General features: G+C 43.9%; 1 protein-coding gene across 4 annotated transcripts in view; it reads left to right on the top strand.

The window, feature by feature from the left end:
- Positions 1-2881: 2881 nt before the first annotated feature.
- Positions 2882-19618, top strand: part of SESN1 (sestrin 1) — a 127555-nt gene continuing 110818 nt past the window's right edge. For 2 of the 4 annotated variants that reach the window (XM_054021739.1, XM_054021742.1), the window contains exon 1: positions 2885-3811. In XM_054021739.1, the coding sequence (XP_053877714.1) occupies positions 3533-3811 (279 nt within the window). In that variant the 5' untranslated portion in view covers positions 2885-3532. Of the gene's footprint in view, positions 3812-19618 lie in introns of all 4 variants that reach the window. The other 2 variants (XM_054021743.1, XM_054021740.1) reach the window with 2 other exon arrangements.

Consider the following 19618-nt stretch of genomic DNA (forward strand, 5'->3'; position numbering starts at 1 on the left):
ACCATGCTATCTTCCATCTGCTGTTTACTCACCTGGCCCTCTTCTATTTCACCCCACAATAATTTGCATTTGCCAATTAGAGCAGAAGCAGTACTGGAAGCCTTCTGGAGTGTAAGGAAAGTCTGAGTATCCTGGCAGATTGGTAAGCAGGAGAAAATAATTAGGCTCATGAGCCTCATTAGAAAATTAAGGCTCAGATGTTAGCGGGGATAGCTCAGTGGTTTGAGCATTGGCCTGCTAAACCCAGGGTTGTGAGTTCACTCCTTGAGGGGGCCATTTAGGGATCCGGGACAAAAATCTGTCTGGGGGTTGGTACTGCTTTGAGTAGGGGGTTAGACTAGATGATATCCTGAGGTCCCTTCCAACCCTGATGTTGTATGTTAGGGTGGATGGGAATCAATTCTCATTCAAAATAGGAGGGAACCCATCTTCATGTGGGAGGGCTGTGGTAATAACAAAAGAGTTAAACAATTATATTAATCAGAAGTGCAATAGCAAAGAGAAAGACATATTGGGGGTGGTCTACACTAGTAATGCTAAAGCGCTGCCATGGCAGTGCTTTAACATGCCTTGTGTGGTCGCAGTGCAGCGCTCTAATAAAACCACCTCCACGAGGGGCGTAGCTCCCAGTGCTGGGGCACTGTCTACACTGGCGCTTTACAGTGCTGAAACTTGCCGTGCTCAAGCAGGTGTTCTTTCCACACGCCGAGCTAGAAAGTTGAAGTGCTGTAAACTGCCAATGTAGAGAAGCCCCTAAGAGTAGGTGGTTTGTAAAGACAATTATAATGAAGAACTAATGAGTTAGGGACTATTTATTCCTAGTACTGACTTATTCTGAGGTATATTAATAGGAATGTCATATATAAGAGGAAAAACTTTCTAACTATAAGGATAGTTAAACTCTGGAATAGGCTTCTAAGGGAGGTTGTGGAATCCCCATCATTTGGGGTTTTTAAGAACAGGCTAGATAAACACCTATCAGGGATGGTGTAGGTATATTTGGTCCCGCCTAATGCAGGGCCCTGCCAGCCCTACACTTCTATGATAAGATCTTTTAGAGCAGCATAGTTTTTGCCTTTGAAGTCTCAAATATTTAATGAGACTATTGGAAGATGAGTCTAGATGTTGCAACTTGCTGCTACGGGCAGGTGAAACAGCTTTATTTTGCTTTCTGATGGCCTCACTATTTCTTTAGAATTTGTTTCTAAAACACACTACTTTCCCCCCAAAAGTTTTCTCATAGAACATGCTCCGCTGGATACTTCTTAAGCTATCCAGTAGATGGGGTAGATTTTCTTTCATGTAACTAAGAGACCATGAAATGGAATAGTATAGAAATACATAATTTTAAAGACTCACCACCAATTTCCCCCCCATGATCATCCCACTGTTGAAGATTCAGCAACCTTTGGATAACAGGAACCACATTCTCCTTTTGTATACTGAACTTTTGAGAAGAAAAATCAGAAACAAAACATGCAAGACCAGTTTCAATCGTGGCAACAAACAAACATCCAAGGCAGTTTTACAGCCAAAGCATCTTTCTCTAGACTTCTCCTAGGGCCATACTTACAGGCTGCTGCTTGGCTTTCTTGCTGCCTCTGAGTCTCTGCCAGTTCCTTGTTTGCTCTCCCAGCTATACTTTTTCCCACACGTATCCCTACTTGGTCAGAACAATACATAGAATCTTCTGGCCATATGGTCCTACTTTCTAGGCAGACTCCATTTTGCATTTTATGTGGGCCCTTTAACTATTCCTTATAGCAATCTTAAATGAAGGGCACGTTCACACATCAATTTTAACAAGATTTTAATTCAGATAACAATAACAAGGTTTATCCCATTGTAAAACTGTAGTGTATGCCAATCCTAAGCATTCATAATCCTGAGTTGAGACCCCAAAATCATGAAATTGGTTTATAATTTTTTAAAATATATATATATTAGGTTATTCACCTTCTAGTTTTTAAATATTTAGAATTAATGTTTCCAAGCTTTCCTCCCTAACCATGTGGGTTAGAATCTTTTATTTTTTAATGAAAGCAGAGAGCCTTACATAATCACATGATTCCAGGAGTTTGGGCTTCAAGAAAACAACCAAAATGGCAGGAGTGGACAATACTCTCTAAATACACAGTAAGAGGCATTCTCTACCCTGAATTGTTTACAAACCAATCAGACACACAAGAGGTTCGTTTTTTTTTTTTTGGGGGGGGGGAGAGGAGGTGGAGATGAGGACACAGGCATAGAAAGGTAAAGTGTCTTGTCCAATGTGACAAAGCCCTGTCTACCTGACCCTTGCCATGACACTGGGTATAGAGGAGGTAGGAGCTAAGGTGACCAGATGTCCCGATTTTATAGTGATAGTCCTGATTTTGGGGGCTTTTTCTTATATAGGCACCTATTATCCCCCACCCTTTGTCCTGATTTTTCACACTTGCTATCTGGTCACTCTAGTAGCAGCACTGGAAATGGATTTGCGTTGATCTTTGTGATCTCCCTGATACAACAGGATCAGGGCAACTATTACCCAATACCCAGCCCTCTACCCCGCCCATGGCCTGGGCTATGCACATTGCCTGCTGGGAGTTGTAGTTTTATTCAACAGGCGCAGGAGTTCGGCTGGACTACAAATCCCAGTAGCCCTCGCAACAGAGAGCGGCTCCCTAGCACGATTCTCCGTCTCTTCGTTATCGTGATTGGCTCCGAGTTATGCCTCTGAACCGTGATTGGCTGAAAGGGCTTGTCTGTCACCAAACGGCAACGGGTCAGGTTGGGATTTTACAGTTTCTTAGACGAGGGTTGGGCGTGGCTGCTGTCCTCGCGGGAGGCAGGGCGGGGCGGGACGTGCGCTCGCTGGTCTCCTAGCAGAGCCCGGAGCACAAGGGGGCGGGGTTCGCGCAGATCGCTCCGGCTGCCGCCGCCGCTGTCGTCGAGGGGGAGCTGGCCCGAGCGCCCAGCCGTTCCCAGGATAGGACTGCGGCGCTGCCTGCACCCTGCCCTGAGGCCGGGAGCCGCCCTCACCCTGGGGCTGAACCGCCGGAGCCGGGACGTGTCCTCTGGACCCTGGGTGGTAGCACCGTCTCTCTCCTCCCCGCCCCCCGGCTTCTCCCTATGGGAAGCTCCCTGGCTCTGCAGCAGCGGGGGCCGAGCCTTGCGCGCTGATTGGAAATCTCCCTCGTCTCTGCCTGGACCATCGCTGCCTGGGACGGGGGGGCTGCCCAGGCTCCAGCAAGAGCAAAGCTCCGCAGCCCTCCTCACCTGCCGGCTCCCGCCCCGCGGGCCCCGCTCTGCCATGGTGAGGGGAGGCCGGGCCCCCTGCGCCGAGAGCAGCATCTGCCCGGGGAGGCGAGACGCGTGGCGGCTCTAAGGGCGAGAACTGACAAAGCGGGGGACATCCGCGGGCCGGTGGTGACATCCATGGGCTGGGCCCGCACTTTATTTTTCTTCGCGAACTGTTGTTGTTACTTCTACACGAGGCGAAGCCGGTGAAGGTTTGGGCGGCCTGGAGCCGATCAGAGAGCGAGGGAGGATGGAGGAGGGAGAGGTGAGGTGGGATGGGCTGTGCAGCAGGGATGCCAGCACCCGAGACGCTGCCTTGGAAAACATCCGACAAGCTGTTTTGAGGAGAACAGCACAAATTTCTCCTGTAAAGGAGGATCCTCCTCCTGAGTCATCGGAAGGACACTTGGCTTCTGCTACAGCTCTGGAAAGATTGAATGAGATGCTGGCTCGCCTGCTCATGCTTTCCAAGAGATGCCCCTTTAGAGACGTGAGAGAGAAGAGTGCGTCTGTCCTAAGCAATGTTCAGGTAAGAGTCAGTGCCCCTTTCAGCAGACACCTCTCCAACTTCTTATCGCTAAAGCGCCTTAGAATGCCTCACATTTGTAACTGGCGTTGTCGTGATGCAGAAAAAAACCCCATAAGGCTGTAGTGCATCTTCATCTGTTAAACACAGAAAAGCTTTCGTTTTTAACTCTCTAGATTGTTGTGATGTTCAGTCCGTTAATAGAATGACTATGTTAAGTTCTTAAGATTATTAGCTGCAAAATAGTATTAACTTCTAAATAATTTTTTATATAATTTGACATAACTAAAATAGCAACACAGTTTAGTTGTATCAAACGAGTATATAACCTTGATAAAGGAAGTCCTCTACTAAGAACTTAACGTTTTTTATATGGGGAGAAGTGCTGTCTCTTGGACATAATCAGCTTCTTTTGCAAATGAATTCCTGTGCAAGCTTTCACAATGAAAAGTGGGTTTATTGTTGGGACACAAGTTACCTCCGGGACTCAATATATGCCTGAATTATTTTAATATATTTGTCAGATGTTACAAGGGCTGTGATTATGCCAGTCTTGTTAATACAAAATCAAGAATCATTCACATGTTTTCCCATACTAATCTTGTTTATTTTTAGTTGGCAAACATCAGATTTAAGATTGTTAGAAAATATCAAGATCTTTTAAAATATGCTTTCTCCTCTGAAGCTTATTTTTGAACTATAATCTTGATTAACAGGGCCATCCTTGCCCATATGCAAAATATGCAGCTGCGTAGGGCACCAGGACATTTAGGGCACCACCCTGCCTCTTTCCACCCCTGCTCTGCCCCAGCCCTGCCCCCACTCCACCCCTTCCCCTGAGCTCCTGGGGCGGCGGGAAGTGGAGCGATTGGCCCCAGCCCACTCTGCTCTGCCGGCTCCCAGCCGCGCTGCTGGTGAGTTCTGGGGGCAGTTCCCCCAGCCCCCCAAGTCTGGGAGCCAGTGGAGTGGGCTGGGACCGGGTCACTCCACTTCCTGTGGCCCCGTGAGAGTGGGGTCGGGCCCGCCCTACAATCACCAGGCATCAGGAAGTGGAGCGACTTGGCCCCAACCCGCTCCGCTGGCTCAGGCCCCCTGTGCTGAGGCCAGCCCCCCACGGGGGTGGGGGTGGGGCTGCGTAGGGCACCAGAATGTCTAGGGATGGCCCTGTTGATTGATAAGGTCAGTCTGTTACAAATGAAAATATAAATCCCAAATCAAATAGAAATAATCATAATTGTTGGTGATAAACAAATTCACAAAGACTCAAGGGTTTGATCCTGAGAAGAACTAAATTAAACCTCTATCATTAAAGTTATGGTCTCACAGTACCGAGCTCTAAAACTGACATGTTAAGAATAGAAACTTTCATAGTTTCTTTGTTTTGACTCTTCTGAAACCTTCACAAATGGCTAATAAATATTGTTATCCTTCCACCAAAGGATATCACAGCACTTTAGAAACACTACCTTTATGCAATAGTTATTAACTTTTTACAGATGAGAAAATTGAGGCACAAATGTTTAGGTGGCATGAACTAGGCTACAAAGAAAATCTGTGGCAGAGCTGGACTTAGAACCTAGATCTTCTGGCTCTCATCAAAGCAACATTTTGGGAATCAAAATGATAAATCCAAGATGGTGCATGAGGAATCACTTTCAGATATCCTCATATTAACACTTATTTGTTTAATTTGTTAATGATAAGCTAAATTAGATCCAAAGAATTAGAATTAGAATTAATGGAGATATCCCATCTCCTAGAACTGGAAGGGACCTTGAAAGGTCATCAAGTGTAAGATTGAAATATTGTTAGATCAGTATTTTTCTCCAGTAAAAAAATTCTGGAATAAGGCCCAACCTTTTAACACTGAGGGTAATTAACCATTGAAAGAAACCTGACTAGATGACTTTCTCAAAGATACATTTTACTGAAACACAAATTATTGGGCACAATACAGGGTTGACTGGGTGAAGTTCTATGGTCTGAGATATGATCTAATGGTCCTTTCTGGTCTTAAAACTTACGGAATTATGAAAGTTTCTGAAGAGTTTGAAAATTTAAACCCTGTTTGGGGATTTTGCTATGGGCCTTTAAAAAGCCAAGAAACTATCTGGAAGAATGTTATCAGTTTGCTAAGAGTTTGGATGTAATCGATCCAAATCAAGAAGTCACATGATCATATATAAGCTATTGTGATTAAAAAAATAGATAATGGATGATAGATGAAAGGGCTATAAGATAGCAGACTGCTGGCTCCTAAAGAAAGAGGCTACAATAAAGATCTCATAGCGAACTTAGTTAAGAGAAAGTGAAATCTCTCACAAACTAATACCCACTTCTTTGTTCTCACTTATTCTACAAATGTGTTTCTTTTCAGTGTTTTGGTAATTACCTTGGAAGCCTGGGGTTCTGATTCATTTTTTATGCCTATAAATCTATCCATAATTTTGTTAGATTTCAACAAATATGGGACCTTTTTGTTCTTTTTCTATTTGATTATTACTGTCTCTAATCTTTTGAAGCAGTAATTTGGGGAAGTGAGGGGGAAAATCGAATTAGTTTGTCAGTCCCTTCAAGAAGCCACTAATATTTTAGAGGAGAGTCTTGCGGAGATATCCTTATTTTCATCTAAAACTAAAAGTTGAATTTGGTGGCAGTACCTGTAGATGTTAATAAAACTTCAGAGTAAATTCCACTAAATGGCCTTTGTTGTCCAATAGGTATGTGCGGGAGGCCACAACAGCCTCCCTGAATGACCCATAATGAGTTTTGCATCAAAATTGTATAATACTCATAGGAAAACATTGCTTTTGTGGTTGTTTTGGAACAGTATTACTGGGAGATCAGGACTGGATTATTTCTTCCATTTTGTAGACTGTGGTTTGCTGGCTGTGAAACTAAGGAAAATATTACATACCCATTATCAAGCACCATTTTGGCCCAAGTCCCCCATCATGAAGATAAAAATAAATGCTTTATGAAACATTCAGTTTACCTGTGAAACTTGCTATTTTTAGATTAACAAAGGAGTAAATAGCTCCGTGAAATTAAAAATGGTTTGACGTTTTATAGGAATAACATCTGAACTTTTAATTCTAAAGGTCTATTAATCATATTATAGGACATGAAATGATACTGATCTCTGTTCTTAATTTCTCTATTAAACTCTAGTAATATAGTATTGCACAATATGGAAGTCATTCTTTATAAAGAATTGCTTTCAAATACAAATGAATTCGGAGTTATTTAAAACTTGCTTCATTAATGTTCTTGTCTGTGATAGTCTGTTAAAGAAGTTACTGTGTTTAATTTAAATTCCTACTAATTAGTTTTAAATATTCATTTGCAGTATCTTAATTTTCTTGTATGTTGTTGTAGAAGACGTAACACGAGAATATTCTTTTTGTACTTAATCAGACAGCTCCACCTATTTTGCTTACTTCAGCAATCTGAAAACTCAGAAGAAAGAAGCCCTTTTTTGACACGTAAACTTTTATTGCAAACAAACTTAATTTGAGTGCTCGTTCTTGCTGAGAATTGACATGTCACCTGGAAAATACTAGCAAACTAAACCACTTTTCTTTCTGCTTTGAAACTGACTAGTCAGAAGCCAGATATAATGTATAACGTAACAGGAAATAATTTCAACCCAAGTGGAATACTTTTATTAAAATGTTGCTGTTTAAATAAAAATATTAGAGGGACAACATGACCTTGAATTACGTTTGCATCTGAATGATTTACATACTGCTTCTACTACAAGAAACACCTAAGATTAATATATCTGAAAGAATTTTTTTCAATGTTACTTTATGCATTTGTAGTTCTTTGCATATAGTCAATTGCACTGTATTGTTTGTGATTATTTGCATTGATCTATGAACTGTTTTTTGGGGGAGCTCACATGCATGGTTTTCCCTAGTATTTACATGTAACTTAGCAACAGACCTGATGTGTTTTTCTGAGTTTGGGGCCAGGAGGATATCTTCTCTTTCTGGGACCTCTGCATAAGCCTGGGGAGTAGAGAGAGAAACTGGGGGGGGAGGTCTAGGCAAGCCTTTGCTTCTGCTTCTCAGCCCACTGAATGAGGGCGGAGGGGAGCTAGTGGACTGGGAAGATTAGGGAGTCTCTGTTACTCACCCAGACTTCTGTATAGTTCATGAATAACAGGAACTGATAATGTGGGTGACTGCTGAAGAGAAACCCCATGATTTCCCTAGGCCCCTGCATGGAGCCAGGAAATGAGGAGGAGTATGTCCCTCTCTCCCTAAGCCCCTGCATGGGAAGCTCCCTTAATTCAGACCCATGCATAGGTGGTCTGGGAGCATCTGGCTGTAGCTGGAGTAGATGCCCAGCCCTTTCCCTCCTCCACAGCACCTGGGATAGATAGCTTGCAGAAGCAAGCTCTCCAATTTGGCTCAACAGACTTTGGTTGTGGGGTGCTCTAAAAATATGTAGACAGTGCTTTGAAATTACAGCTTGGGCTCTGAAACCTATCTCTTCTCCTCCCCCCCCCCCCCCCCTTGTAGGTTTCAGAGGCTGAGCTTCCAGCCTGAGCCACAACTTTAAAGTGCTGTTTTCACACTGATTTTTAGAGTGCTAGCCCAGAGTCAGTTGACCTGGGCTGGGAGGCTTGTTTCCATGAGCTGTGTAGACATACCTTAGGTAAGTGGTTCTCAGCCAGGGGTATGTGTACTCCTCATAGACTTTAAGGTCAGAAGGGACCATTATGATCATCTGGTCTGACCTCCCGCATGATGCAGGCCACAAAGCCGTCCCTACCCTTTCCCTTGACTCTGCTGTTGAAGTCCCCAAATCCTGTGGCTTAGAGACTTCAATTAGCAGAGAATCCTCCTGCTAGCGATCCCTGCCCCATGCTGCGGAGGAAGGCGAAAAACCTCCAGGGCCTCTGCCAATCTACCCTGGAGGAAAATTCCTTCCCGACCCCAAATATGGCGATCAGTAAAACCCCGAGCACGTAGGCAAGATTCTCCAGCCTGACCCTAATTAGCCATTATACTATTTACCTGCCATGGCACGCTGTTCCTTTGACTAAAATCATGTTATCCCATTAAACCATTCCCTCCATAAACTTATCTAGCTTAATCTTAAAACCAGACAGGTCCTTCGCCCCCACCGTTTCCCTCGGAAGGCTGTTCCAATATTTCACCCCTCTGACGGTCAGAAACCTTCGTCTAATTTCAAGCCTAAACTTCCCCACGGCCAGTTTATATCCATTCGTTCTCGTGTCCACATTAGTACTGAGCTGGAATAATTCCTCTCCCTCCCTGGTATTTATCCCTCTGATATATTTAAAGAAAGCAATCATATCCTCCCTCAGCCTTCGTTTGGTCAGGCTAAACAACCCGAGCTCCTCTAGTCTCCTTTCATATGACAGGTTTTCCATTCCTCTGATCATCCTAGTGGCCCTTCTCTGTACCCCTTCCAGTTTGAGTTCATCTTTTTTAAACATGGGAGACCAGAACTGCACACAGTACTCCAAATGAGGTCTCACCAGTGCCTTGTACAACGGAAGCAACACCTCCTTATCCCTACTAGATGTACCTCGCCTAATGCATCCCAAGACCGCATTGGCTTTTTTCACCGCCACGTCACACTGTCGACTCATAGTCATCCTGCGGTCTACAAGAACCCCGAGGTCTTTCTCCTCCTCCGTTACTTCTAATCGACGCGTCCCCAGCTTGTAACTAAAATTGTTGTTAGTCATCGCTAAATGCATCACCTTACATTTTTCACTATTAAATTTCATCCTATTTCTTATACTCCAGTTCACAAGGTCATTCAAGTCTCCCTGCAGAATATCCCTATCCTCCTCCGAATTGGCAGTACCTCCGAGCTTTGTGTCATCCGCAAACTTTATCAGCCCACTCCTACAATCGGTTCCGAGGTCAGTAATAAATAGATTAAATAAAATGGGTCCCAAAACCGAACCTTGAGGAACTCCACTGGTGACCTCCCTCCAACCTGACAGTTCACCCTTCAATACGACCCGCTGCAGTCTCCCCATTAACCAGTTCCTTATCCACCTCTGGATTTTCATATCGATCCCCATCTTTTCCAGTTTAACCAGTAATTCCTCTTGCGGTACAGTATCAAACGCTTTACTGAAATCAAGGTATTAGATAAGGGAAATGCGGTGGACCTAATATAAGTCCGTTACTTTCTCGAAGAAGGAGATCAGATTGGTTTGGCACGATCTGCCTTTGGTAAAACCATGTTGTAATTTGTCGCAATTGCCACTGACCTCAAGGCCCTCAACTACTTTCTCCTTCAGAATTTTCTCCAGGACCTTGCACACTACAGATGTTAAACTAACAGGCCTGTAGTTACCTGGGTCACTTTTTTCCCCTCTCTTGAAAATAGGAACCACATTAGCTATTCTCCAGTCTAAGGGAACAACCCCTGAGTTTACGGATTCATTAAAAATTATCGCTAAGGGGCCTGCTATTTCTCGTGCCAATTCCTTCAGTATTCTCGGATGAAGATCATCTGGTCCGCCCGACTTAGTCCCATTAAGGTGTTCAAGTTTGGTTTCTACCTCGGATACGGTAATCCCCCCCCCTCCTGTATCCCCCTCCGTCATGCTGCTAATATTCCTAATCCCTTCATTGGCCTCATTGAACACCAATGCAAAATATTCGTTTTAGATATTGTGCCATGCCTAGATTATCCTTAATCTCCTCTCCAGCTATAGTCTTCAGCAGTCCCACTTCTTCTTTCTTTGCTTTCTTCCTATTTATATGGCTGTAAAACCTCTTACTATTGCTTTTAATTCCCCTCGCAAGGTCCAACTCTACACGGCTTTTGGCCTTTCTCACTCTATCCCTACGTGCTCTGACCTCACTAAGGTAAGTTTCCTTACTGATCCCTCCCCTCTTCCACTCTTTGTACGCTTTCTGTTTTTTTCTAATCGCCCCTTTTAGACGGTCGCTCATCCAGCTCGGTCTAAATCTCTTGCTTACTAACCTTTTTCCCTTTTTTGGGATACAGGTCTCCGACAGCTCATGCAGCTTTAACTTAAAATAATCCCAGGCTTCTTCTGCCTTAAGATCCATTAATATGTTTGCCCAATCCACTTCCCTTACCAGTCCCCTTAATTTGTTAAAATTAGCCTTTTTAAAATTATAAACCCTAGTCTTTGACTTAATTCTGTTACTCCTTCAGTTTAATTTAAACCGAATTAGCTCATGATCACTGGAGCCCAAGTTGTCCCCTACAACCACTTCCTCGACGAGGTCCTCACTACTCACCAAAACCAAATCGGCCTCCCCCCTCGTCGGTTCAGCTACCACTTGATGAAGGAATTGATCAGCAAGCGCATCTAGGAACATCTGAGCCCTATTATTGCTACTAGCATTTGTTCCCCAATCTATATCTGGGAAGTTAAAGTCCCCCATAATTACACAGTTCCTATTAGTATTTACTTCCCTAAACACATTAAATAGTTCTTTATCCATATCCTGGGTTGATCCCGGTGGTCTATAGCACACTCCAAGCACTATCCCTGGAGAGGCTCTAGTAGTTCTTTTACCCAGTGTGAGTATTGCCCAGACGGACTCTGTCTTATCTATTCCATCAACTATTATTTCTTTACAGCTTATCTCACTATTGACATACAATGCCACCCCCCCACCTTTACCTTTGTTCCGGTCGTTCCTAAACAGCGCATACCCTTCCATACCTGTATTCCAGTCGTGACTGCCGTTCCACCACGTTTCAGTTATTCCTACGATATCTGGTTTCATTTCCTGGACCAGGAGCTCCAGTTCCTCCATTTTGTTACCTAGGGCCTACGCAGAGGTCTTCCAGGGGTACATCAGCTCATCTAGATATTTGTCTAATTTTATGACAGGCTATATAAAAAGCACTAGCAAAGTCAGTATAAACTAAAATTTTGTACAGACAGTGACTTGTTTATACTGCTCTATATACTATACACTGAAATGTAAATACAATATGTTCTAATTTTATTTTATAATTACATGGTAAAAATGAGAAAGTAATCAATTTTTCAGTAATGTGCTGTGACACCTTTGTATTTTTATGCCTGATTTTGTAAGCAAGTACTTTTTAAGTGAGGTGTAACTTGGACATAAGACAAATCAGACTTGTGAAAGGGGTACAGTAGTCTGGAAAAGTTGAGAGCCATTGCCTTAGGTGATTGATTAGGAAGGATGTTGCCTCTCAGGTTCTGTTGAACATCAGAAGAAGTGTTCACCTTACCCGTTGCTAGATTTCTCCTGTGGTGCCAAGGTAAACAGGTGTCATTCTCATTTACTTTGAGCAGTTCAGATGTGCTGGCTACTCATTGCACATGATTAAGCCAGGCTTACAGGGAGTGAATAACATTTCTGGACTGGGTCTTTGGTTGTCAAGGCAGTTTAGCCCAGTGAATGTGGTGCTAGGACAGGATTGAGGAGACCTTGATGCTATTCCAAACTCTTTCAATTACTTACTGTGTAACCGTAGACAAACTACTCTGCCTCAGTTTCCCCTATTCAAGATGAGGGTAATGTTGCTTTCCTTTGTTAGCCACTGAGCTTTTAATGAAAAGTGGTAGAAAAAAGTTAAGTGGTGTTGCTGGATAACAGGATTTTCCTTCAGGATATTTCAGTATATTATTTGGGTAGTTTAAATTGACCCTGCTACTGTATATTTAATGCTTAATTTGTAATTAAAGAGGTGACTGGGCTCAAGCAATTTTTTTTCTTTCATAACTGGCGTGGCAAGCCCAGAGGTGCTGGGGCCATGTACTGCCAAGCTTAGAGATGCTGGTGCACTGATGGTACTGTCTAATATTTTCATATTTCCGTACGTTGCTTGCAGTCATTCAGTAATAGCGGAAGCTTCCCCCAGATTACATTCATAATCTGTTCAGGAAGGATTTGTTTACATATCCTCTCTTTCTAGGCTAAAAAACAAACTCAACTGGTAAATGCTAATCTCTTTACAGATCAAACATGAAAAAATCCAGCACAACTTCTGTTCACTTAGTACTCCACTGTTTAGTAAATGAACATATGTATTTTAATGTGTTTTTTTTCTGCATTTTCTTCCACCAAACCAGTTTGAATGTATTTTCTGTGTCTTCCCAATCATTCAAAGTGGCCGGGGAAGAGAATTAGTGGTCTGCTATTAGAGCTTCTCCTAAAAAGTCCTGTTGCCATTCTATCCATATACTAATGCTGAAAATTGTTGCAGCAATATTTGCTTGTTAGGTGCTCTTGGTACTATCAGTACTGAAAAAAGTATTGAAGACAAGCTATGACTTGCCTAAACGAGAGCTCCTGTTTCTGAGGCTGGCAGAGGCTACAAGTATTATATGGGTATTGATCTTAATCTTCCTGGTGGAGAGAAGCTTCTAAACCTCTTAAGCAACATCAAACAGTCTGCTTCGTGAGATACCTAAAGTTTCTCATTTACTAGATGAAGCAAATTCATTGGCATCAAGGAGGTCATAAAAGCCTCTTTTTATTATGCTTGTGTATGGAGTGTTTGCTTGTATAAGAAAAGTATGTCAGGCATGTGTCTGTCTTTGAATAGTTTTCCTTAGGACTTGTCTACACAGGGAGGTTTTCGTGAAGTGTCTTGGTTCTGTTCTTTTTAATAAAAAATTACCACTGTACACACAATCCCATCCCATCCTATGAATTATATGGCCAGTTATTGCAATTAACTTAATCCACTTCCAAAGTAGATTATGCTAATTGTGGAATGAGTTAGTGCAGAGTAAAGATTTGTTGGTGCATTTTATTTCACCATGACTTGATATTCCAATTATCCCACCCAGCATCTTTTCATGCCAGGCCTGTCTTGCCTGTTTCCTTGTGTACCTTCTACTGTTCTGGGGTCACCTTGACAGGATGTCACCTCCCTCATTTAAACGCTTGTTTGCAGGCAAGATCATTTCCGTATGTGATTGCAAACTCCTGGAGTTGCATATCACATCATGTAACACTGTTAGAGTGGCCATGCCATATGCAGCTGCCTGGAGTCATGCAGATGTACTGGATTCTCTCCGCATTTGGGGGAAAGAGATGGTGTAGCTTGCCTTAACCAATGACAGCCATCATAATAAGCATACATATGCCCTTACTGCTTAGCAAATGCCTGTGAACAGTCACTTCTGGAACAATGTCAATACTACGCCAAAGCAAGGACCTCTGTCAGGCTTACAAAAGTAAGACAGTAACAGGATGTCTAGCAACACTCCAACTACCCGTCCCTACTTCAAGGAGTTGGGAGAGCATATTATGGCCTCCTGGGAGGCCATAATTGAAGCTCAGTTTCTTGTGGACAGCACCGAAGGTAGTGAGGCTGTGGACCCTAAGGTCATCCACAACTTTGAGAAAGAGAAGATCTCCCCTGAAAGCCAGGATCTCTTCTCCCACACAGGAGCCTGAGGCAGACTGAGGCGATGCCTACACTAGGGATCTGCAACCTTTGGCACATGACCCGTCAGGGAAATCCGCGGCGGGCCGGGACGGTTTGTTTACCTGCAGTGTCCGCAGGTTTGGCTGATCGCAGCTCTCACTGGCTGCGGTTCGCCGTTCCAGTCCAATGGGGGCTGCGAGAATTTTTACATTTAAAAAGAGTAGTTCGGATAATCTGTTCTTAAAACTGGAGTGAGTAGTTGTGAGAACATACTGGGTCTCATAGATCAGACTTCTGAATTCTGTGCTTATGGGGATATGTTACAACCCATTGCTTTGAGATGATAGAGAGAAGACTGTATATGAACTTGTTGAAACTCTGCATGTTAAGATTCTAAAGGCTTGAACTAATGGAGTCAGGTCATGTTGCTAAATTCCCTTCATGTTGCTGTGGTAGTATACTATAAAGCTGGGAGGGAGGAGAAACAGTTATAGCATCTGATTGGAGACCACTTTATTAGGCAGACAGTCTTTTCAGAGCACGCTCTCTGATTGGAAAGACCAATCTGCAAGTTGACTGCCAGACAAGAAAAACTGTCCTACAAGTGAAAAGTCAGTGTTCAAACAAATGACTGAGCTTCAGGAAATTGTTTCAATAGACCTGTCAGTTCTTCAGGAAAACTAACTCACTTCTGCTGCTGCAAATAAACTTGTGCATGACAATTTGAGTGAGAGGCAGAATATCCAGAATTTGTCTGATTCTTGTATATGTCGCAACTAATTCTTAAAGTGTGTGTGCCTCGCTGTTTGGAGTAGCTCACAACTGAGAGTGCTAGTCTCAGGTCAGACTGTCAGAAAACAGGTCAGACACCCCAAACTGGTAGTATATTTTATAATTAGATTTTTACTAAGTTAGTAACAAATGTGAACTCCTGGATCAGTATATTAGCCTTACCATGGAGTCCCAGGCAGTCCCCTTAGGCCCTCCAGCCCATTTGCCACCCAGACAAACTGGACTTTGTGATGATGGCCCTTTATACCAAATATCACATTACATTAGGTTACTCCCAAACCCAAAGGGCCGGTCACTTATCCTAGGTCAGTGGATACTCTGTCTCACACCAAAGACAATGCTGGCAGCAAATTTATCTAGTAAACAAGGTCTGTTAGATAAGAAAAGAAATAAGTTGTTGTGAGGTTAAAACAGGTAAAATACATTAACAGGTGAGCCAAAGTTTGTAAGTCCAAAATGTTAACAGAGTTGTAGTAATCTGCTAGATTTCCAGAAGTTCCTCAGGGTTATCCAAAGTAATTCTGGGGATCTCTGCCCACTTGTTTGGTATTCTACCTTGTTTAGAATCTAAAACAGTTCAGAGATGTAGGATCATTCCCTTAAACCAGTATTTCTTCAAGAGATATCCCTGTGGGTGCTCCACTCCAGGTGTCGGTGCGCCCCTGCGCCTTCGCTCAGAGATTTTGACAGCAGTACTCGTACTGGTCGTGCATGCGCAGAGCCTGCCCCACGCGCTGAGCATGCCTCAATAATATGCGTGCGCAGTCGGTCTCCTCAGTTCCTTCTCTACTGTCCCTGGCCAGAAATGGAGCTCAGCAGACTTGACAGAGAATTTTCTCTCGCCTTGTTTTAAAATAATGTCCTTGTTAGCTTAGCTTCCCAATAGTAGTTTGATACAACTTCCCCATCTCCTTCTCTCTATTAAAAATAAAAAATAAACAAACAAAATCCTTTTTTCTCTTTCCTGTCAGCGGCAGCCGCTTCTGACATGCCTGGCTCCCCAGGCTTTAAGCGCTGCTCTTCTTGCCACAATGCCATTCCCATCTCCGATGGCCACTCCCAATGCATAAAATGGACACCTTATACTCGGGATCACACTCGATATGCCACCAGAGGCAGGGGCAAGACTTGCTTGGTACCGCCAGTAGACAAATCTGCCATTGAGTCACAACATCAGGCAGCCGCTTCACACCTGCAGGAACAATCACCGTGTACCTTCTCCAACCCAATAGACCCAGTAGTTACACCAGACGAAGCAATACTTCATCCTCCTCTGACGTCCTTGGATGATTTTTCAAAATTTCAGGACCTCTTTAAAAGAGTTGCCAATGAGCTAAGGATTAACTTGGAAGAAATTCCTGAACAACAACAACATGAGCTAACCAACATTCTGCAACCATCTACTTCTTCCAGAATTGCATTACCTATAACATTTGGCAGCCATCGTGGAACCTGCCAAAGCCGTCTGGCAAACAGTCTGCAAGCCTACCTGTCTGCAAGAGAGCAGATGAGAAATATTTTATCCCTTCCAAGGGTTCTGAATTCTTTTTCACCCATCCAGTGCCAAATTTGCTGGTGGTAGAAGCAGTTAACCAAAAGAACAAACACCAGTTTCCCCCACTCCACCCCATCTGACAAGGACAGTAAGCAATTAGATCTGCTCGGGTGTAAGGTGTATGCGTCTTCCACATTACAATTCTGAATAGCTAATTATACAGCCGTTTTGGCAAAATATGACCACAAACTATGGTAAACTGATGGAATTTATTGCTGACATTCCAGAGAGAAAAAAGCAACAATTTACAGCCATAGTTTCTGAGGGACAAATCATCTCCCGTACTGCTCTTCCGGCTGCCCTTGATGCAGCCAATACTGCAGCAAGATCCACTGCCACAGCAGTTGTCATGCGCCAAGATTCATGGCTCTTGTCCTCTTCCTTGGGAGGTCCAAAATACTATTGAGGATCTCCCCTTCGATGGCGACAAACTCTGCTTCCACAACGAATGATGTACTTCATTCCATGAAGGACTCAAGGGCAATGCTCCGGTCTCTAGGAATCCAAACCTGTGCAACCAGAAGGAGACTATATAGATACCAACCTTACCAGTGTCCACGTTACTCCACATACTCCCATCAATCTCCTAGACCACATGAGTAACAACAACAATGCCAGAGACACAGGTGTCAACACTGCTGTCCCAACTTGTCAGCAGCATCTCAACCCCCTCCGACTAATAAGCAAATTTGAAGCCTTGGTCGAGGGTTTATAAAACACTATATTCCCACTTCAGCGCTGACATTGCCTGCCCCTATTTTTGGACACTGCCTATGCCCATTCTTCCATCAATGGTAGAACATTAGCACCAACAAATGGGCTATAGAGGTCGTCACAATTGGCTATTCCATCCCTTTCCTATCCTTGCCTCCCACACATTTCCCCCCCACACCCCGTTCCTCTTCAGGGACCCCTCTCATGAGCAACTGCTCCTCCAAGAGGTACAACATCTCCTTCAATTGGGAGCAGTGGAAATCGTGCCCGAACATCAGAGGAAAAGGTTTCTATTCCCATTACTTTTTAACAGAAAAAACAGGGGTGGCGACTGATTCTCGACCTCAACAGCTCAACAAATTCATCAAAAAGCAAAAGTTCAAAATGGTTACCCTCACCACCATAATCCTAGCGCTGGAGCAGGGCGATGCGTTTTCAGCCCTCGACCTACAGGATGCCTATTTTCATGTGACTATACATCCGGCCCACAGACGTTTTCTTTGCTTTACCCTAGGTTCAACACATTTTCAATACAGAGTGCTGCCCTTCGGCATATCCACTCTTCCCCTCCCCCCATGTGTTTTCCAAATTCCTCGCTGTCATCACTGAAAAGGGGAGGGTTTATTATAATCCCTTACCTCAATGACTGCCGCCTCAGAGCCTCAACACTCAACGAAGCACTTCGATCCACACAGCTGACCATTGAATGCTTCCTGTCCCTTGGCCTACAAATAAACATTTCCCCTGATACCACTTCTCCACAGGGTTCTGACAAAGATACGGACAGATCGTGCCACGGTAATTCTGATTGCCCTGTCGTGGCCCAGACAACCATGATAACCGTTCCTCACCAGAATGTCAATTTGCCCACCGATTCCACAGCCCCTCAATCCAAACCTCTTATCACAGCACCACGGGAGATTTCTCCACTCCAGCCTATCCATGCTTTACCTCAAAGTTTGGTTCCCACATGGTTATCACAAAATGAACTAGCATGCTCAGAACAGGTTCAAAGAGTACTCTTACACAGCAGAACACAATCTACTCACACCACCCATCTCCGAAAGTGGAAGTGATTCACACAGTGGTGCTCGACCAAACAAACTCCTCCCACTTCCATACCTCTTCCGCTAATACTTGACTACTTCTTAGACCTTAAGCAATCTGGCTTTTCTTTCAGCTCCGTGAAAGTCCACTTAGCTGCTATTACAACCACAAGATCGACGATACCTCTGTTTTTGCCCATCCAATCACCAAGCATTTTTTCAAAGGGCTCCAATCCCCATCCCCGGACGTTAAACAGCCTACCTCACCATGGGACCTCCATTTAGTATTAACATGCTTGACTCAACAACCTTTCAAGCCACTAGCCACATGCTCTCTTACACCTCTCCATGAAAACAGCATTTTTAGTGGCAATTACCTCTGCCAGACGTGCAGGAGAAATAGCAACTCTCATGGCGGACCCACCTTACACAATATTTTTTAGGGACAAAGTTACCCTCTGACTACACCCCAAATTTCTTCCAAAAGTGCATTCATCCTTTCACATCAATGAACCGATGCACCTACCAACCTTCTTCCCCAAATTGCATGCAAACTCCTTCGAATCCACAATGCATACATTGGATGTACGCAGGGCTCTGTCCTTTTTATTTGGATAGAACCAAACCTTTTAGGAACTCTTCCAGACTCTGTCTCCATTGCGGAGCGATCCAAAGGAACACCTATTTCTACCCAGAGACTTTCCAACTGGATCTCTAATTGTATCTATCTGTGCTATCAAATAAAGGATGCAACTCCTCCTGCCTCCGCTAGAGCTGTAACTACTGCCGTGGCTTTTCTATGCAAAGTTCATCTGGCTGACATTTGTAAAGCAGCTACATGGGCTTCTGAACATACATTTAAGCATTATGCCCTTATTCAAGGCCCTCTCACTGATACACAGTTGGGCAGAACTGTATTATCTACCATATTCCTACCAGATCCGAAGACCCTACCTCCTTGAGATGCACTGCTTTTAAGTCACCTGGAGTGGAGCACCCACAGGGACATCTCTCAAAGAAGAGGAGGTTACTCGCCTGTGCGAGTGTCCCTATGGGTGCTCCACTACCTACTCTCCTCCCCTCTACTTCGGAGTTGGGGCAGTCTCCGTTGTAGAGAAGGAACTGAGAAGGCCAGTCACGCATAGGTACTATTGAGGCACGCTCTGCGTGTGCATGACTAGTACAAGTACTGTTGTCAAAATCTCCGAGCGAAGGTACAGGGGGCGCATCAACACCTGGAGTGGAGCACCCACAGGGACACTCATCTCGAACGTCAGTTACTGCACAGGTGAGTAACTGCTTCTTAGA

The sequence above is a fragment of the Malaclemys terrapin genome, chromosome 3 (assembly GCF_027887155.1).
Source record: "Malaclemys terrapin pileata isolate rMalTer1 chromosome 3, rMalTer1.hap1, whole genome shotgun sequence".
Lineage (NCBI taxonomy): Eukaryota > Metazoa > Chordata > Testudines > Emydidae > Malaclemys > Malaclemys terrapin.